Here is a 20,499-nt window from a genome sequence, read left to right as displayed (position 1 = left end):
CTTTAGCCCCGAATAATTCTCCACTTGGAGCGGTTTGTCACTACGTAAGTGAACGTCATTAAAAGAAGACGGTAGTGTTGTAATTTTTATTCTTCATTGAAAGGAGTGTTGTGTTGTAACTTCAGTTACACGCGGTTGGATATACGTGTCTTTTTGGCTGACAGCTCTCAAGTCTGCCACACCCTAGCTCACACAATCAGTTAGTGTATGGGGAAATGCATTCATATGGGGGTTAGAATTGTTTCGTAATTCCAAATAAATAGATTACGATCGACAAAAAAATGTACTGAGATTTACAAAAATTAAACAAATTCACAAATGTATTGAATGAGATCCACAAATATATGTTAGTAGTTTCTATAAATAAATTAAATTGACAAATTAATAAAATGAGATTTGAGATTTTTTTTTTTTTTTACACAAATATATTTTTATGTCCCAAACACAGCTCTGACCTGTATTCATTTGAGGATCGGATCCTGTGCATTTGTGGATTTTGAAACATTTCTAGCATCAAGAGTGCACACAAATCCACAAACACTTAGACTCCGCCGTTAGTCTACTCAAACCAATCGGGTAACCGATACATTGCACTGATCCAGTAAACTGAGTATTTATTTTTTTTTAACCAGTAAAGAGGTTGAAACTGAAACACTAACATCCCCTCATGAGCAGGAAAGGTGTGTAAATGTCTATATGAGTTCCAAGTTACGTGAACATGATATGAGCAATGCATGAGGAAAGCTAAACACATACAGTGATAGCTTAGTTGTGCCTCCCCTGGGCTAGCGACACCAAACTGATAGTCTTGTGTTAGAAAAGTTTTATATTTGATCGGTCTGGTAGTCCAACAGACAGTTTAGACAGTTTCGAACTAGGGGTTTTAAAAGGTTTTTTTTTTTTTGAAGGAAAAGATGTTCTGAACATCTTTTCCCTGGAAACATCATTTCCCTGGAAATATCCACGTGTATTTCTGTCTTGTTTTTCGGCCAGTGTCACTGCAGAAACAGAATGTTTTGTCTAAAATAGGAAAATATAATTGCGACAGCAGATTTCTAATGTCACCGGTTGCTCTGTGCAGTACAGACACGTTCATGACCACGAAAATAGAAACTGTGAAAACAGGAAAAACTGGCTGATTTTAGGGTGGGGGATTTAAGGCTCACTTGCGTCCTGCTATTAATACCTTGGTCCAACATTTTATTCTCAGTGTTGATCTGTTTATTATTGTTGTTGTTGTCATAATTATAACAACGAATCACAAAGCCTAGTCCACAAATATCTCACTTAGCAAATAAAACTGTGCTCTGCTCCATATTTAAAATTTAAACCCGACTCACTGGTAGTGCAGTCATCAGTTCCCTGTTTATACCGAACAGGGAATTCCATAGAAAGCATAACTCCTCCCCTTAATTAGAATATGGAAACGCATTCGTAGCCTATTGGCTAAATTTTTCCTCTCAGGGAGCGCTGAGAGCCAAAGCGGGGAGTAGTGTTGCCAGGTGTATGCCTGTCATGTAATTGTGAGAAATTTGAACTGCCGAAACGAATGGTTTTTGATTCATTCCGATATATGCTATTATATTTATGTTTGTTTTATATAAAACGCAGAACGATACAACTTCATTTTAGGACCCCTGTAAAGTTTATGGCAATTAGATATGTGTTTTAATGCTGCATGTCAAGTGCGCTTCTTTTGTCGTGAATATCTGGCAACCCTAGAGGCACTTACGCTTAAACTGAAGAGCGCAACTAAGAACATCATGTAAATGACATCTGGACATCATTTAAACCTTTCCATCAAACAATGCCCTTTGTCGGAGTTAAGGACATGGGACGAGATCTTTTACTATTCTTGGCGCCGTTGCTCTGCTGTGTCTGTGAGGCTGGTAATGCGAGTTAGATATTTATTATAGTGCGTGCGTGCGTGTGTGTGTGTGTGTGTGTGTGTAAAAATATACTTGACAAATTTCTGATAGGCTATTGTATGGATTTTAGAATGACTGCACTTGAATTTGAGTTTTTAACCTGAGTGAAAAAGTTTCCCGACGTTTGTTTAACGTTTGAGTGTTTTGACATCTTCAGATCTATTTCCTTGTCTGATGTTTCCCATAATCGCATATATATTTTTTTGCCTACATTCTACATGCAAAAATGTAACCATACATTGTCAGATTAATTCCATATATCCTGCTATATGCTTATTTACCTGCACAATTGTTTAGATTCGAGTTTTAAAAATCACCGATCTATCATTTGCAGATGACTGGACCCATGCTCATGCTGAGGACAAGCTCTTTAAAAAACTCTTCAGTACCTACAATAAGTGGTCCAGACCTGTGCAGAATATTACTGATGTAGTAATTGTCAAGTTTGGCCTCTCAATTGCTCAGCTGATTGATGTGGTATGAATAAATTCAATTCAAGCTGTGTTTACACTTTAAGGGCATGTTGCTCACATTCAACAGATTGCTGGTCTGAAAAAGATTAGTGTTTATTTAAAGAGTTTAATACAGATTAGTAAGTCTCTTTCTTTGCCTTTGTACAAATGTAATTACTCAGATTCTGTTGTTTCCTGGCAGGATGAGAAAAATCAGATGATGACGACTAATGTATGGCTGAAGCAGGTGGAGCACCTCATATTTGACTGTGCAATATAAAAGTGTTTTTTTTTCTGGACAATCTACAAATGAAATATATAGAAACTGAGGTGACATGAATCCTTATAATGAAACCAAAGTCCTTCATGAGAGCTAATTAATGAGATGTTTTACATACATCAATATCACAAATTTTATATATATATGGCTTACATTTAATTAGAAATGTATCTGTCTCTTTAACTGCAGGAATGGAATGATTATAAACTGCGTTGGAAGCCTTCAGATTATGACAATGTAACATCCATCAGGGTGCCATCAGAGCTGATTTGGGTACCAGACATTGTCCTGTATAATAAGTGAGTCTTATTTGCTCTCCAAATGTGCTGCAAAATATGAAACATACAGTGTAGGAAGCATGTCACAGTAAAATTATTTTGCCAAAACTAAAATTATGTAAATATTTTACATGTTTGCATGTTCACCCTGTGCTTTGGAGGTTACCTCCGGGGACACCGGTTTCCTCTTGCAGTCCAAAGATATGCGTTTTAGGCTGATTGGCATTTCCAAATTGTCTGTAGTATGTGGAGGTATGTGCGAGTGTGCCCTGCGATGGGCTGGCCCCCTGTCCAGAGTGTCCCTGCCCCGTACCTTGAGTTCTCTGGCATAGGCTCCGGGCTCCCCTGTGTAGGATAAGTGTACAGATAATGGATGGATGTTCCACACATCTAACGTAGTTAAAATGATGAGTGATGATGATAAAATGAGTCCTGTCATAGTTCTAGTTAGCATGGGTCTTGAAATATATAGCTTTATATCAGCACTCATATGTCTTTTCTCCTCTGGAACATTAGTGTGTGAAATTAAACAGACAAGCCGTGCAATAACACTTTTGTAGTCATTAAAGCAACTAATGAAACATTAAATGATATGCCTATTTGCAGAACCACAGGCTTTATCTGTGAAGCAGATCTGCGCTCTTATTAAAAATAGAAGAATTAATGTCCCGTTACATCAGATACCAGCTGCAACTTATGCTGCAACCACAGATCATATTGCTTAGAGTACTGTCTAATTAGAACCACATAGAGGAAAGAGGCACAAATAAGTGAAAGAGACATGAAATATTCAATTCATTTGATGTTAAAGAACATTTAATGTTAATTGTGAAATGTGAATTCAAGTCTATTTTTGCATATTTATCCTTCTTGTTTATAATTTTCTAAATGCAAAAATTTACAACCCTAGTAACTGCCTAATTGCTATTGATGATTTTTCTCTCATAGTGCAGATGGTGAGTTTGCTGTGACTCACATGACCAAAGCCCACCTGTTCTACACTGGGGAGGTGCGTTGGGTGCCTCCAGCCATTTACAAGAGCTCATGCAGCATCGATGTCACGTTCTTCCCCTTTGATCAGCAAAACTGCAAAATGAAGTTTGGCTCTTGGACATATGACAAAGCCAAAATTGACCTGGAGTGCATCGAGAAAACTGTGGACCTGAAGGATTACTGGGAGAGTGGAGAGTGGGCCATTGTGAATGCTATGGGTACATACAACACCAAAAAATATGACTGCTGTCATGAAATCTACCCAGATATCACCTATTTCTTCATCATCCGTCGCCTTCCCCTTTTCTATACCATCAACCTCATCATCCCCTGCCTACTCATCTCCTGCCTGACTGTGCTGGTCTTCTACCTGCCCTCAGACTGTGGGGAGAAGATCACACTATGTATATCTGTCCTCCTTTCCCTGACTGTCTTCCTCCTGCTCATCACTGAGATCATTCCGTCCACCTCTCTGGTCATCCCACTCATTGGAGAGTATCTGCTCTTCACCATGATTTTCGTAACTCTCTCCATCGTCATCACTGTATTTGTACTGAATGTGCACCACCGCTCTCCTAGTACTCACAAGATGCCATGCTGGGTTCAGACTGTATTCTTGGGCTTCATTCCACGTTTTCTCTTTATGAAGCGTCCAGAGCCTGGGCAGACACGGCACCAGCAACAAGAGAAGAGACAGGTTCTGAGTCAGTGCTCCAATCTCAGCACCTCTAAAACCTGGCTGCAGCAGGAGACAGATGTGGATGTAGGTGTTCACTGGAATAAGGAGGGCAATGCGGCCACCTGTTCCTTCTCTCCTGCTACATCTTTAAACTTGTCTGACTCTGAAGCCTCACTGAAAAAGTGTAACATGCAACAGCAAGGACAAAGGATAACCCTCATTCAACGATCTGTCAACCCGAGCCATCTGGAGTCTGAGCCAAGACTGCCATGCTCCCCAGGTCTACTACAGGCCTTGGAGGGAGTGCAATACATTGCTGATTACTTGCATGCCGAAGACACAGACTTCTCTGTGAGTAAATCTTGAATGTTCAACCCCTCATGTTTTCGAATGAGCTGTTTCTGTGGGTTGCAGTGAAACTTCTCACTAAAATGCAAAATGTTGGTTTCCCTGCTCAACCCAGATACATTTCTACTGATGTTAGATATGGGGTAGCACATTGTTCCAGCAGGTAGTGTTGTCACCTCACAGCTCCAGGATCCAAGGTTCGATCCTGAGCTCTGGTTACTGTCTATGTAGAGTATTGCATGTTCTTCATGTGTCCATATAGGGTTCCTCTAAGTTCTCCTGTTTCCTCCTGCTTAAAATAACATGCTGGTAGGTGATTGGTGACTCTAATTTGCCTTTGTGTGTGAATATGTGTGTGCATGGTGCCCTGACATCCCATTCAGCGCATGTCCCTACCTTATGCCTGGAAGAGGCTTTGGATCCACCATGATTGTGACTAGGATGAAGCAATTAGTAAAGATCAACGAATGAATGTTAGCTGTGTTAGAGCAGGAAAACATGAGAACATTTAACAGATGTTCTCTTTCTGTTTTACACCAAAATGAAAAAAATAAATTAAATGTAAACTAAAAATGTGCATGTCTATATACAGAACTTTTTCAGTCTGTTCAGGCTATGCTTTTTTCGTCATTGTATTCAGTCCACCAGATTTAACTGATATTTCATAAAAATCACTTTTTTTTTGATAAATAAGGGATTTAATCTATCTGTATCTTGAGTAATGACAGCCTTCATAAGAATTTACATCCCCTTCCACACTCAATACCTCTCTGAACTCCTCTTCTTATCATTCCACTCTTCTTATCATGGCCTTTCACATCTTATCAAGTGGGAATCAGCTTTGTGGTTTATGTCCTGTCATAGGTCAAGGAGGACTGGAAATATGTAGCAATGGTGATTGACCGCATCTTCCTCTGGATGTTCGTCATTGTATGCCTGCTGGGGACAGTTGGCCTCTTCTTGCCTCCCTGGCTCTCGGGGATGATCTAGCTGCTTGCCATGGGCTGATAATGACATCAGGTCTCTGAGCAGTGTTCAACCTGTACAACCAGGCCAAGACCTGCCCTAGAGACAACTGCATTTTTAAAAGGATTGAACAGTAATTTTTCATGCTTTGGATTTGGTTGTTACCTTCAATGTGTTAAAAAGAATTTTAATAACCTTGACTTTGCAGACCTTTTCAGGATTGAGGATATTTGGGTGCGATGTCAGTGATGTAATGAGTGTGGGTCAGAGCATATCAGTTCATTCAGGTATTACCTGAGGTCACATTCAATTGTTGTAATAGTTCAGATCCTCTCAGCCGTGACTTCACCCATCGCTCCTGTGCGAGCAGCACTCCTCACCTCTCATTGAATGAGCTGACATTTCCTAATATAATACTGTTTCCAAGCCCTGTCACTTCCACACGGATACAAAGAACAACCTTCAACGTAATATGCAAAATAAACCTTTATGAAAGAGGCGAGGGATATGTGACCTGCTTAGGAGTAATGCAGTTCAGTTTACACTGAATGTCTGTAGTGTCTCTTTACCATCAACAGCAATCACCTGACAGATCAAAAGGCATTTTTCATTCATGGACACAGATCTTTAAAGAGCCATTGAAAAATCTGTGTCGTGTTTGATATTTCTGAGTTGTGTAATTAAATTGCAGTCATGGACCATGTGGAAAAAGTGTTTTTAGTAATGGAACTATTCTATCCTTGAGGATAAATCATGTTAGGGCTGCCACTGTAATTTAATTAAGAACATGCTTCCTGTGTGTTTTACTTTACATAACTCATTATTCTGAATTTGCACCTGTCTTTCCTCCCCTACTCAATCAGACTGTAATGGCATTTAAACATTCTGTGTATAAATATATTGTCAACAACAATAAACATTATAACGTCCTTTTATTGTCCTTTTATTTATAAAGCCTAAATTGACAGATTTATTTGAGCTGGTACTGTTTCATTGACTAATGCTCCCTCTGCTGGTGTGTGTTAGTGACTCTTTGCTGCAGTGACCTTTCTGTAAAAGTTTCAAGTTCAATGTGTTTAGTCTAGGTTTACTGTTTTGTTACACACAAGGAAATATTAATTGATTACTGATTTGCAAAGGTGCCAAAACATTTCAGAAATATTACTTTTATGAGATTAATCAGAATTTAAATAACAAAATATTACATAAAAATGAGACTTACAATTACAGAGGCATTACACTGACACTTAAAGCATTACATTACACTGACATTTAAAGCAGTAATACTGTCTACTGTAAACATTTAACACAGTTGACTATTATGAGCATTTTATGACTTTTATTACCTATTAACAGGATTGCAGAACAGAAATTCTACATGTTTATTTCCAAATATTTGATGTCCTGACAACTGAGGTGGGTCCCTTTCATGTGAAAACTCCAGATAATGCATCTGTTCTTTTTTATTAAAACAAAAAAACAACAACAACAACAACAAAACAATAAGCTCTGATTTGAAAAAGATAAGCACTTTTGAAGTTAAAACGACAAGCATTTTGTACAAGCAATGCAAATAAAAAGGTAATATTTAAAATGTTCTTTAAAGAAAGCCCAGCTTTCATTCTAGTATGTAACCATAAATTAAACAAATAAGGTAATGCTGTACCACTGTATCATAAAAGTCTATACTGATGAGGCTAAAATCGCTTATTTTCTTCTTCCCTTTTATTTTCTAGCAAGGAAATTTGAACAAGGACAGTGGGAAATCTATAGCTTCTGAACCACATCTTTGGTAAATGAAAATCTACTATCAAGCTAGATCACATCAGCTAGGGTTTGGTTTGGCAATATTAGCTCGTACACGGGCCTGGTCCACAGCATCCAAAAGGTTCTTAGAGTCCATAGCCAATGTGTGAGCTGCTGTTAGCATTTGCTTCTTACACTCCTCCTTTAAAGAGGTGATGGCGTTCTGCTGGGCCAGCCGCATCTTACTGATCAGCTCTGCCAAGTCCTTATTCAGCAGCTTCTGAGTGCCTTCAATCTAACACACCATAAGTGAGACAGCAAAAGTATATATTTCAGTGGTATTTATGAATCTACAGAACTAAATGTATTTCTGTGTAATGGAAGCATAACCTGACAATTTGGCCTTTTTTCATGCAAACCTGATTATAATTAATGTTTCAGTTCTCTGTTTTATGTTACCTCAGTCCTGACTGACTCATGCAGGCTCGGTAGGACTTCATCCACACTACTGATTAGGTTGCGCAATGTTAGTCCCACATCCTGATAAAAAAGTGACATAGTTACTTCAAAATAATTTCAGACAGGCAAACATATTTACTTGCAATGATCTCAACTTTCAGTGACAATATATCATGGCAGCTCTTGTTACTGCTAAAAGTCAATGCTTGAGGTCATGCTAAAAAAATGTTTACCTACCTTCACCACACAGACATACTCAGTAGCTGGCAGCGTATTGACATCGTTTTTGAGTTTCATCACCATTTTGACCATTTCCATCACGTTGTGGTAGACCTTATCCTCCGAGCGGTCCAGTTCTGCTGTTGGAGCTGGCTGTTAACAACAGGAAACCTCAGCATTAATGCAAGTGACAACATGAGTGGAGACAGTTTGGAAAGTCCAATGATAGTACGTATATCAAGAACCTACACAACAGGCCTGCACAACCTAGTAGTAAGGTTTATAACTCAACATAAACAGTAAACAGTTTAGAATTATTGCCAAGAAGCAGATGGCCTCAGACTGATCAAGTGGTTGTTCTATAAGATCTGTACTGTAAAAGCCTGCTTGTTTGATTGTTGCCAGCTGCTCATTTGGAAAGGTACAAAGCATGGCTTCAAAGAGCTCAGCAGACGATACTGCTATCCTCCTTGCTAGTTGGATTTACAGTGCAATTACCTGTGCGGTCTGTCTGGCTGGCTTTTCCGGGGGACGTCTAAACTGAGCTGAGACAGAGAAAGAGATCGTGCTGTGATTCCCGGTAAAACAGCAATTCAACAGTTTTGAGAAAGTTTTTTTTTTATTGAAATGTAACTAGTGGATAATTGATTAACGAAATTGGAAAATACTATATACTGCTAGAACACATAGATAAACTTTTAAAAGGAAAAATGTCTCCTATAATACATATAGCCAAATGGCAAAGACCTTAATGTACACTTACCATAGCCTGTGTCTGTTTCTGGTGGCTGAAACACAATATGTATACATACATAAAAAGCACACCCAGAAAGTGGACATTATAAGAAACAAAAATCAGATAATCTAAAAACCAGCTATTTATCTGAGGAGGAATTTAAAAAGATTTTGAATAATTGAGCAACAGTTTAACAAAGTTATTAATACATTACCATATTTATTTGTGGATCATCATGGGCTGTTGGGTCCTAAAAGGAAAGAAGACTAGAATTTAGTTGCTGAAATTGGAACGTGACACAGTCTAGCAGTTTGTAAAAAATAGTACCAGCCTACTTCTGAAGCTGCAGTTATAGCCAGCAATAACAAAACATGTTGCATGAATATCTTCATTATTTCCTATAGCTTATAACATTTCTGTATTATAATGTATTTATTCTAATATTTTGAGATACTGGAGTTTTTGATTTCCTGTAAGCCGTAATCATCAAGATTAAAACAAGAAATGCTTGAAATATTTCACTTTATGTGTAATGAATCTAGAATATATGAAAGTTAAATTTTTTGAATTAAATTACAGGAAAAAATTAACTTTTCCACAATATTCTAATTTTTGAGATGCACCTGTAAAACCATTTCTAAAGCTTTGACCTGTAGACCAATCAGAATGAAGAGTCATAATGTCATATTTATGTGCTTCCAATTTCTGGTTATTTTTTTTCACTAATTATGTAATATCGAAAATGTAATACATTTCAGTATTGCTGATGATCATTTTTGAAGTATTATGTATGAAAACACTGCAGTCATTTAGGTTTCCTTTTTTTTTTTTAACTCACCAGCAGTTTCTCCTTTGTCTCAAGCCATTGGCTATCTGCCAGCATCTCCTGTTTCTGTCTCCGAAGAGTCTCCTCCATACGCTGCTTGTCCAGCTCCCACAGCCGTTGAGCATCCTCTACACTGGATGGCTCAAATCCAAAGCCCTTTTTCTTGTAAAAGTAAAGAGATGCAGACATGTAATGTTGGACCATTAAAGCAGAGAATGTTAGTCATTCCACCCGAGGCATGCATTAAAGGTGGGCGTTTGGTGGTGCTGGCAACAAGAACAAAAGCGTAAAAGAGTCGGCTTAAAAGTGATATTTCGCTCTGACAAGACATCATTTTAGCTTTCCTATAAACAGTGTCTATCTCATTTGAGACACAGAAGTTTGTGTGTGGTCCATGCACAGGCTGAGGCTTTCCAAACATGACTCTTACCCCCACGCTGCAGCGCCGCGGGGACAAAGGCAGGGTCATTGTGCTGCTGCAGATGTGTGTTGATCGGAAGCCTGGTGGGCGAGCGAGCGCAGGTAAACTAGCACACAGATAGTCGGGGAGCTGGAAAGTTGGCCGCAAAAGAATGAACACACGCGAACAAACAAACCAAACCACATCACCCGCACAGTGAGAAAGCTTTTTTAAAGTGGGGCTTACAAACACCCAAACACACATGCACGCACACACACACACACGCACAGATGGACAGAGAGCTACATACACTGAAAGACTGAAGCACAATTGCAATGACATGAAGTTGTCTAAAAGGAAGTCTGAAAGAATAACCTGCATAACAACAAGAGAGCTGCCAAACATTACACAATTTCAGACTGCTATACGATGCAAATCTAATGCTGTATTAAAGTATTATCAAGCAGTGACAAATAGAATGCAAGAAAATTTATACCTGAGTGTGCAGTCTGGGGTTAATAGTGTTAAAGTCTGTGGGTCTCTGTCTTGATGGCTATTATGAACAAGGGAAAACAAAGACAAACAGAGGGTTCACCACATCTCTTCCTCTGAAGAGTCCAAAATGTTACAAGGTCTGCCTTCTCTGGGTCATTTTCCCGAGTTGAGTGAAGATTTAATACTGAAATAGCACACATCTGTATTTAGACTTCACATGAAAGTATAGAATTAAGCTGAAGTTGTGAGAGAGTTAAGTGCAGGTGTCAAAAACAGAGACATGTCAAGTTACATGTGATTCTGACCTGGGACTTAAGCACATTCTTCTTGTATGATGTAGACTTAAGTGAGGGACAGTATTATTTCCAGCACCACTGTCTGACAGTTTGATGTAACAACAATATATCACACTAAAATTTATGTTTTCGGTTGTACACTTAAAAACAAAAACTATGGAATGCCATTTGAGGCACATACTAAATACATAAGTATGACATGAATAGTGTTTACAAAACTTTTTTTTTGCACAAAAGACATTGGAGGAGACAGCACCTTAGTCTGGGAGTCTTAGTCTTAATCTCGAGGAGCAATTTAAAAAAAATATCAATAACTATATAAATATATAAAAGTGAGCTATAAGTGTAGCAAATGAGTGTTCAGTCAGCTTATCCTTGGACCTGTAGGCACGATTTACAGTAATGTGCAGTAAATTAATAAAAACCTTATTCTACTAAAATAACAAATCAATAGAGTGAATTAAAAATGTGCTGAAATGTGTTATATCCTGTGGACACAATCCAATTTCATGCCCTTGATTAAGTATGATATGGCTTCTTTAATTTGTGTACACAAGTGCTGATGTGGGATATAAAAAATTTTTTTTTCAAAAGATACATAATAGGATGGTCTGGATCAAGTGCTATTTTACAAGATTTTGAATAATGAGAGTGGAAGCCACATTGTTAAATTACAAATTTGCAGTGATAAACGTGATCATTATTACTAAGACTATTCATGCAGCAATATATTTGCAATATATTCTATTAAAACAAATACTTAATATATAAAAACTCCTATTAGCTGTTCATGTGTTCATGTCAGTGCTTGTCATTTTCTCATTCATAATTCATCAAATTAATCTTTTTTATTCTTTATTTTTAAATTGCCTCTTGCCTTCATGTTATATTGCATTACATATGACAGCATAAAAAAAAATGCAGGTGATTTGCTGAATGGCATACCCAGAAAATCATCATTTCTGAAGTCTGAATACACACAAATTTCCCTGAAAATCCTGAAATAATTTTTGGACTTAAATCACCAGCTTTGAACACAGTCCTATAGTTTTCGGACACTGGAAGTCGGTGCATGTCATGTCATGTATAATAATAAAATGTTTACATAGAACACTGCTTTCTGAGGTGCCTACATCTGTCTGATTTCTGAAGAAAGCATACATGTATCCACAGCTGTCCTACATATCCCATAAAAATTATTCTTACAGCTACCATGATAGATTTCAAAGCACTGCTTATAAGACAACCAACATATGAGACGGAATAGACTGCATGGTATCAAGGCAGCTGTTTTCTGTTTTGAACACCGAATATAACTAAAAAAGACACAATAATAGAGAAAGCTACCTTCGGTGGAGCCTCAGCACTGGCCATCCTTGTGAGACGTGCTCTGTTCCTTTGCTCGTCCACTGCCTGCTCCTGCTCCATCTTGTAAACATCACTAACAAACACAAGGAAAAAGTTAGGATTACAGTGTCATGCACGTTTTCTCATACAAGTCTACAACCATCGTGTTGGTAAGTCATACTTGAGTTTACAGACGAGCTCAGTGAAAGAGGGTCTCTCTTTGGGGTCGTAGGTCCAGCAGCATGTCATGAGCGAGTAAAGGGCAGGAGGGCACAGTTCAGGCTTGGGCAGCCGCGTGCCCTGTTCCAGCTGTATGATGACGTCCTTGTTCTCCAGCCAGAAGAAAGGCTGCTGACCCTGATTCATGATCTCCCACACACACACAGCTGAAAGCCAAAGTAGCATACTGATTAGTGCTATTAAAGTTGGGTTAAGCACTACAAGCTGACATATAAAACAGTGCATATTCATATGTTATTTCTATTTCTATAGTTTATAATCAATGTTGCAAATGGTCATTATGAAACCGCCACAGTGTTCAGAGCATGCTGAGTAATGCGTCAGCTTCAATATGCTTACATTTGGGGTTTCTCTATCAATAAGCCCATCAGTCAGCAATAAAAAACAACAACACTTTTTTGACTGAAGAGGGCACTGTATCTTAAATGGTTGTAGTTTGTTCAGTGAAATGTTGCAGCAATAACAGGACTTGCTTACCAAACATCCAGACATCGCTAGCTGAGGTAAATCGCCTGAAATTAATAGACTCAGGAGCCATCCATTTGATAGGCAATCGACTCACAGAGGCTTCAAAAGGAAAACAAATATATAGGGTTTGATGGTTCACAGTGACAAGTGAAAATAATTAAATCACAATGCTCCACAAATCCAAACAGTTCTCTAAATTTCAGATGTCTAAAAAAAGAAAATGTACTTGATTGCAAAAATGGCAGTTATATTTCACTTACCTTTGTAGTACTCTTCTTCTTCTTCTATGTACCTAGATAAGCCAAAATCACCCAGCTTCACACAGTCTGGTTTAGCAACCAGAATGTTTCTCACAGCAATATCTCTAAACCCAAAAAACAGAAGAAACTTAGATGTGCAAATACCCTCTGCACTAACAAATTACATGTATTCTTCTTACAGTACATGAGTGCATGGATCATTGTAAAGGTACGTTTTTAGAACAACCTATAGGTAACACTCAGGATAATGTGAAAGAGCCAATTTGCTAGATAGCTAACCATGTAAATAGAAACATGACTGAATTCACATGAGCTAGCTAGCTAGCTCACCAACCTAGCAACCGACTGAACCCCTAACAGCATTTGGCCATGTTAGCTAGCCACTTAACATTATCTTTCTTTATATGCTGGTTGGTTTATGTTCATGAAGTAATTACTGAAGTATTTTTTCACCAAACGACTTTTTTTAACTCTTACTTGAGTAATTTCTTTTATCAATAATTTTACTTTTACTAAACTGAATTATTACTACAGTAGTATTTCTACTCAAGAAATTAAATTAAGACAAAATATGACATGGTATTGCTACCCTAAACAATAATTTAATATATGCCATGTAATAAGTTTTAAAATATCTTTAAACTAAATGATTATGTAAAAAAAAAAAACAACAACAAAAAAAACCATAAAATTGACGACAATACACAATTATACAGTATGTACCCTGTGTTGAATTTACAAATGTTTGCTTTTTCAAGTGTCTTGTGTTTGTTCAAGTATCTTGAACACCAAACACACACACACACAATCACACACACACACACACACACACACACACACACACAAATGTAATGCCTTTTAAATGGAAAGTACCTATCCTCCAGCTAACACTTATACATGGTTTAACAGGAAATCATGTGACAGAAGGGTGTACAACTTGCACATCATGCCCATTAAAACATATAACTCATAACTATAACTATGTTTGAGAGTAAATTTGTAATAGTATAAATAAACAATAATAGTTTAAGTCCTTGAAATACACAGCAAAAAAAATACAGAACTTAGTAAACTCTCCCTCTGAAGTCTATGGCTATGCTTACTTTATACGGTCGGCCTAAATCTGTTTTTTTATTGTTTTTTTTGTGCCTACATGTGACTCATCTATTTTTTCTGCACTGTGTATTTGAAAAAATGTATTTATTCAGGTTAGATTAGCACTTCTGTCATATGCCGTCTCCTTTAAAGGGGAATGAGTAGATGAACAAACTAAAGAGAGGCTGTGAGTTCATGCAGATATGGAACAAAAAGTTCTCAGGTTGTGTTTTGTGGGTTTTAGTGACTATTGTCTGTGATAAACTGATAAAAGTAAGTAATTTGTGGGTGGCTAGCAAAAAACACTGCATCTAACCAGCATGGTTCAGCTGCGCATGTGTAGTTGAAGTCAGATATCTTTGCACCAATAAACACATTAGAAATCCAAAGTGTCTTAGAATGTATACACCTATCCATTTGAACAGTGTATTAGTTATGAGTCCATACCTGTGTACCATATTCACACCCTCCAGGTAAGCCAAAGCTTTGCAGACCTGTAGGCTGTACAGGATGAGGGTTACATTGGCCAGTTTGTGCTGGTTCTCGATCAGGTAATTTCCTAGCTAAAGGAAATGTGTTGTGAAAAGGTAGGGTTAGGAGCAAATACTTAAATGAGTCATGAGCATGAGTCCAAATGAGTCACCAACAAGGCTTTATTTCTCAACACACGCCACACAGTAGTTTCAAAGAAAGATTAGAAATAAATCTCTTTTTTTTCATTTTTAACCGTCTCTCTCACCTCACCATACTGGTAAAGCTCCATTACAATCCACACTGGGTCCTCCTCGATGATCCCAATCAGTCTCACAATGTGGGGGTGGTCAAGTTTCTTCATGATCACTGTCATAGAGCATTAATTATCATTGATTGGTACATCAAATATAATGTATTTATTATGTAACTTTCTTTATAATGTCAAAATGAAAAAGGCTTTACCGGCTTCGCTCATAAACTTTTCTTTGACATCAGCCGTACAGTCCTTGCATGTCTTCACTGCGACACTCACCCTCTCTCCCGTCTGCATTACAATGCCATATTTATTTATTCAGTTACATCCTGCTCATACTGCATTCACAACTGTTACAATTAATGCTCATTTAATGTCAGAGGTCAGTATATTCTGATTCATAGTTGCCCTGTGGCTGTCAGCAGCTCTAGACTTTACATTTCTCATGTTCATAACTACATGCCTTAGAAAAAAAATCCTCATTCCATCTTCACATGCTAAAACTTTCTGTGGTCAGTTTTTTTTTTAGATAGTGGTCTCACTAGGCATCACCACTATGATTCTCTGCTCCATGGTATAACAATGATTTTGGATACCTGCTCTGAGACACTAAGAACTGATTTGTGTCTATAAGTAAACATTTATGTCATTTGGGGATGTAATTTTGTGCAGTTTTCAGTAAAAATAAATAAATAAATAAATAAATAAATAACCAACAAACACACCACAAGTCAAAAGTCTACCCATGAATAGTGTACATGGTTTGAAAACCTGTAAATGGAAACTACAAGTACCTATGCTCTAACTAAAACTTAAAGTAGCATCATGAGTTTAACAGGAAATCATGTGAGAGAAGTATTTGACACCAGGGTATCATGCTCATCACAACCTAGAAGAACATGCCGCCTGCCAAATTTGTTCTCTTGCAATTTATTTTTAACAAACTGTACTTAAGACTTAACTTAATTTTACAGTTAATTAGTAATGGCATAAAATAATAAACACAATATGTTTTTGTTTTCAGAGCTTTGTATATTGAAAAAAAAAATACTTACTAAAATATTATACATGTTTTTGCAGCTTTTTGCAGCACTTGTTTTCGAAGGCTAGCAAAAATATTGTCTATAAACAACCTAACCTGTTTTAACTGAGAAAATGATCAGACAAATACAAAACAAGCGTACAGCATGTTTGCAACCGCCGTTGTGAAAGAATAGACTGTATTCAAGTCTCAAAAAGCAGACATACAACATCTACGCTTCATGAAGCGTAATTAGTTCAATTTCTCTACACTTGTACACCTGAAATGGAAAGCACTGTCACACTTTGTTCATTTTAATCAGTCTTTAATCTTTATTATTTGAGTGTATGACAAAAGTAAATTTGCTGTGATTAAATGTTTATTGGACCTTAAATAAATCTGAAATGTATTTAATTCCAGTACATGTACTACTCACCTTGCTTTTGTAAACCCCTTCATGAACCTCCCCAAAAAAACCTTCACCCAGGATCCGGCCAAGGACAATGCTGCCTCTAGAAATGCTATGCCTATCCACTAAAGAACAAGGAGGATTACAGTTCTTCAGGTTGTAGAAATAAAAATTCATTGGTTCTAATCTCTGTAAAGCCATAGTAAATATTAGCAGGATGTGTAGGATTTTCCAATATAGCACATACCTGTTTCGGGCTTATGATCGGGGATCTCAGCGTATATGTCTGAGTCTGTAAAATATATAAACCAGGGCTCATCATTCTTTTGTAAACATCCAAATACTTTATTGAAAATGTTGCCAGAACAAAAGAAACTATTGACTTACTTGTGCTTGCGCAGCAGGAGGAGGTACCTTCTTTAATTTGACTGAAAATAAACAATAAATCATTTATATGACATAAACCTTGCACGTTGATCATCATAAATAATATGTATATGAAAAGTTTCCAACAGCATAGCAGCATTACTCACCAATGAGGAACAATAGGCAGAGAAATTCTAGCTTCTTTATCTGGAAAATAATATAGTAACACCTTTTACATAACAACATTAACAAAATACAACGTTTTAGCTAATTTGAGATAAAGATGGCAGTCTGTTCAGATTCTACCGCTGTGACATCAAACATAAAATAACAGTTTTCTCACTCACCTTTTTTTGGTCTCGCGATCAAAGATGTGTCTTTTCCACTTCCTAAACGACAGTGACCATCTATCAGGTCAGCCATGTTCTCAGCCATTGCAAATGAGGCCGTGTTGATGGACAAAGGCTGTAGGTTTAACATAATTAATCTGACATTATTAAAAAGCTTTAGGTTAAAATTACTAAATGAGCATTTTTCCTCATCAAGCCTGGTCCTTGACTACTTTAAACCCTAAAAGAAAACCTTAAAATAATGTTGAGACTACTTGAAACATTCTACTTGGCTTTTGGGTAAAACCAATTATATTATAATTAAATTAAAAGATTATATATTATAGAACTTATTAACCAATAATATTATGCCATGTTTAAGAACTGCACTACCCCAGCTACCGTCAAAGTGAAAATGCAGAGTTTGTGTCATGTTATGAAAAAAAATGCCTTATGATTTCCTGTTGTAAATCATTTAATATGGCTCTTTTTCTGGCTACTGCTGGAATTTACTCTGATTCACAACAAAATCTGACAATTAATACACTGTAATTCTGTATATATGGATTAAATGACAACTCTCCGACTCTTACCATACAAAGCTAAATGAATGGAAAAATCTTTCTTTAGAATTACAAAACAATACAAAATGTGTATAAATTGAATATAAAAATATAAAGTTTAATCTTGAAATAACTGTGATTAATTTTTAAATATATCCATGCATTTTTACGTCAAGAATACACAGCTTAAAGTGCCATGATGCTCAATGACAATGAATCCTACCTGTTTAGCTCCCTGAATTTCGAGATATAACAGAGCCTTTCCATCATTCTGAAGGGAACATCTGATCTTTTGAATTTGTGTGAAATCAGCTAAACAGATGGGCTATGGAAAGGTAGTGAATAATAAAATTAATGTATAATTCAGTAGAAAGAATATCTTGCTAAAGTATGATAAAGATCACATTTATTTCACATAGAAAATTGCATTGTATAGAAACACAAAGTGCTTCATGTGAGATCAGAGATAAATGATAAATAATATATTTTTTATATAAATGCTTTGCACTAGACCAATGGAAATGTGTGTTTATGGTGGTGGTGGTAGTGGTGGTGAAAAGTATACCACTGAAAATTACATACCACTGAATTCTTGTCTGTGCGTTGACAAATGCCTTTAGAGCCAATAACAAGGTCTACAGCTAAACTCCATCCTTGCTACACACATGGAACAAAGGCAGTTACACATCAATTACACTGCATCTGTTGTGCACACTGATATGTGGGACATGATTACCTAAAAGTATGAAATGGTAATAGTAATAATACTAATAGTAGTTTGACACATTAAATGGATCTAATTTTGGATAAATATTCAATAAAATATTGAACAAATTAAAAGCATTGCTTACAGGACATGCTGTATGGGGAAAATTGATGAACATTGATGAACGAAGCCTATGGGTCACAATCTTCACAATCATACCTGCTATTTAAAATACAGGATGTGTGCAGCGATAAACCAGCAGTAATAAACCGGTCTTACCACTAGCTCACAAGGGAAAACTTCCTCATCAAAGCTGGAAAACATAGAGAAAGTTTCAAAGAACTTCATAATGCATTGCTCCTCCTTTAGAGACGAATACTGCTGGAATGTTTGCTGGATCAATTTCCTGAGTTGCTTTGGCTGTCACCAAAAAGAAAACAAGAATTAGTGACTGATCAGTCCCAAACTGAGCATGAGAACAATTAGCCTACATCGATAAAAGTACACTTTACCTTCATACTGCTGATCAATTCCTGTGGAAAGAACAATTCAAGGCCCACTTCTTTCCTGAGAAAAAGAAACATTATGAATGCAATTAATTCCATTGCATTTTCTCATTTTGTTATTAGTAGTCATACAGACAGTGACCGAAGCATGAGGTGTCAAGTGTTTTCAGGTCTAACTTACTCTAGCAGCTCAAAATTAGATTTCTTTTCCAATCCATTGGCATTCATATCTTTGTAAAATCTCCTGTTGGGTGACATAGTGTGGGAATGACATTTTTAAAAACTATGACCTTTGAAAATTTAAAAACTAAAGTAATACAGCAGTAGTCAAAATTACACATTATGCATATTATACAGAGTGCACAATGTTTTGCAGAATGCTGGTACCTGATCTCCAAGCACCCCAACTGTAAGGCCATGCCATCACTGACTTTACTGGCACAGTGCTGCATGTAGTCACTGCGGACCTGTGGAATAAAAAAAGAGTTTGCGTATTGGTGCAAAGTTTTGCTCAACACTGCACACACAGGTTTTGTAATATCCTACACTAACCTGCTGGTAAAAATACAGCATGGTGGTTTTATCTTCTTTCAGCTTCTCCATGAAATCAGAGGGGATGTACCGGATTCTCAAGTCATATCTGATCATTTTTAAGAGACACAGTAAGTTTAAAAAAAATCTTTTGCAGTGCAACAGAACTTGTGAAGGAGTTTGGAGCGCATACCTCCACTCAGCTTCCACATGTTGCTGCTCATACTTCTTCTCCACCTCCCCCACTGTCAAGTTTGGATGGAGCCAGTGCACTTCATCTGATTTGAGGTGTTTAAGCCGCAAGCCATAGCAGCCAGTGAACTTGATGTTTGGACCAAGCCGTCCACTTTCCAAGATAGACTGAATAATGGCCTGCATGGTAACAATGCCATTACAATCCATAATTACCATATAACATACGAGTCAGAATTTTATTCAGAATCTTTTATGAAGCCTATTATATTTGGACTTCAACAATCTCCAAATAAAGTGGGTTAATTCCATACCAAACGCACTCTTACCATGCAATATTGCAATATTGTGCCAGTAAAAAAAGAGACTTTCAAATGGATTCAAGAAATTTCCAAACATTAATTTACCAAAACATTTAAATGTTACAGAAAAACTAAACGTTTGTATGTCATTACAAACACTGCCTTAATAGATCACTTTTCAGATAAAGACATCATTATGTTTGTGTAATATTTTACCTGAAGACACAGAAGCAAGCACAGTAATTCGGCAAAATTATGCAAAATGTTGTGACATGATTGAAATGACCAACCAACTAATTTCTTTCTAAAATGGAGCAACAGTGACCCTAAGAGAAC

The 20,499-nt window shown here is 37.0% G+C and overlaps 2 protein-coding genes across 7 annotated transcripts in view; one reads left to right on the top strand and one right to left on the bottom strand.

The window, feature by feature from the left end:
- Nucleotides 1-457: 457 nt before the first annotated feature.
- On the top strand, nt 458-6,941 carry chrna2a (cholinergic receptor, nicotinic, alpha 2a (neuronal)). 3 transcript variants are annotated; one of them, XM_053632154.1, is made up of 6 exons: nt 458-1,889; nt 2,263-2,405; nt 2,583-2,627; nt 2,850-2,959; nt 3,887-4,961; nt 5,823-6,941. In XM_053632154.1, exons 1-6 carry the CDS (start codon nt 1,808-1,810, stop codon nt 5,946-5,948), a joined length of 1,581 nt encoding a protein of 526 aa, XP_053488129.1. In that variant the 5' UTR covers nt 458-1,807; the 3' UTR covers nt 5,949-6,941. The 3 variants fall into 3 exon arrangements, with proteins under 3 accessions (XP_053488129.1, XP_053488130.1, XP_053488131.1); XM_053632155.1 differs by lacking the exon at nt 458-1,889 and having other exon boundaries at nt 2,352-2,405; nt 2,583-2,710; XM_053632156.1 differs by lacking the exons at nt 458-1,889; nt 2,263-2,405 and having other exon boundaries at nt 2,461-2,710.
- Nucleotides 6,942-7,074: 133 nt separating this feature from the next.
- ptk2ba (protein tyrosine kinase 2 beta, a) overlaps nt 7,075-20,499 on the bottom strand; it is an 18,469-nt gene continuing 5,044 nt past the window's right edge. For 2 of the 4 annotated variants that reach the window (XM_053632147.1, XM_053632146.1), the window contains 29 exons: nt 19,863-20,041; nt 19,691-19,778; nt 19,526-19,605; nt 19,320-19,382; nt 19,145-19,199; nt 18,912-19,052; nt 18,509-18,583; nt 18,150-18,251; nt 17,382-17,499; nt 17,202-17,241; nt 17,056-17,096; nt 16,916-16,960; nt 16,696-16,793; nt 15,448-15,529; nt 15,251-15,351; nt 14,959-15,074; nt 13,417-13,520; nt 13,166-13,255; nt 12,630-12,834; nt 12,449-12,542; nt 10,807-10,863; nt 10,341-10,460; nt 9,923-10,072; nt 9,299-9,334; nt 9,112-9,136; nt 8,847-8,893; nt 8,367-8,501; nt 8,130-8,210; nt 7,075-7,965 (listed from right to left, as the gene is read on the bottom strand). In XM_053632147.1, coding sequence (XP_053488122.1) covers nt 7,750-7,965; nt 8,130-8,210; nt 8,367-8,501; nt 8,847-8,893; nt 9,112-9,136; nt 9,299-9,334; nt 9,923-10,072; nt 10,341-10,460; nt 10,807-10,863; nt 12,449-12,542; nt 12,630-12,834; nt 13,166-13,255; nt 13,417-13,520; nt 14,959-15,074; nt 15,251-15,351; nt 15,448-15,529; nt 16,696-16,793; nt 16,916-16,960; nt 17,056-17,096; nt 17,202-17,241; nt 17,382-17,499; nt 18,150-18,251; nt 18,509-18,583; nt 18,912-19,052; nt 19,145-19,199; nt 19,320-19,382; nt 19,526-19,605; nt 19,691-19,778; nt 19,863-20,041 — 2,784 coding nt within the window. In that variant the 3' untranslated portion in view covers nt 7,075-7,749. Of the gene's footprint in view, nt 7,966-8,129; nt 8,211-8,366; nt 8,502-8,846; nt 8,894-9,111; nt 9,137-9,298; nt 9,335-9,922; nt 10,461-10,806; nt 10,864-12,448; nt 12,543-12,629; nt 12,835-13,165; nt 13,256-13,416; nt 13,521-14,958; nt 15,075-15,250; nt 15,352-15,447; nt 15,530-16,695; nt 16,794-16,915; nt 16,961-17,055; nt 17,097-17,201; nt 17,242-17,381; nt 17,500-18,149; nt 18,252-18,508; nt 18,584-18,911; nt 19,053-19,144; nt 19,200-19,319; nt 19,383-19,525; nt 19,606-19,690; nt 19,779-19,862; nt 20,042-20,499 lie in introns of those variants that run through there. The other 2 variants (XM_053632148.1, XM_053632149.1) reach the window with 2 other exon arrangements.

This window comes from Ictalurus furcatus, chromosome 9, assembly GCF_023375685.1.
Source record: "Ictalurus furcatus strain D&B chromosome 9, Billie_1.0, whole genome shotgun sequence".
Taxonomy (NCBI): Eukaryota; Metazoa; Chordata; class Actinopteri; order Siluriformes; family Ictaluridae; genus Ictalurus; species Ictalurus furcatus.
Note: the sequence above shows the minus strand (reverse complement) of the source record. Positions and strands in the feature narration are given on the sequence as shown.

Excerpts from the sequence above, each read along its gene's own strand:
- chrna2a (XM_053632154.1), top strand. The coding sequence starts at position 1,808 with ATGCCCTTTGTCGGAGTTAAGGACATGGGACGAGATCTTTTACTATTC. Across the intron at positions 1,890-2,262 it reads CTGCTGTGTCTGTGAGGCTG|ATGACTGGACCCATGCTCAT; the intron begins GTAATGCGAGTT and ends TATCATTTGCAG. Across the intron at positions 2,406-2,582 it reads TTGCTCAGCTGATTGATGTG|GATGAGAAAAATCAGATGAT; the intron begins GTATGAATAAAT and ends GTTTCCTGGCAG.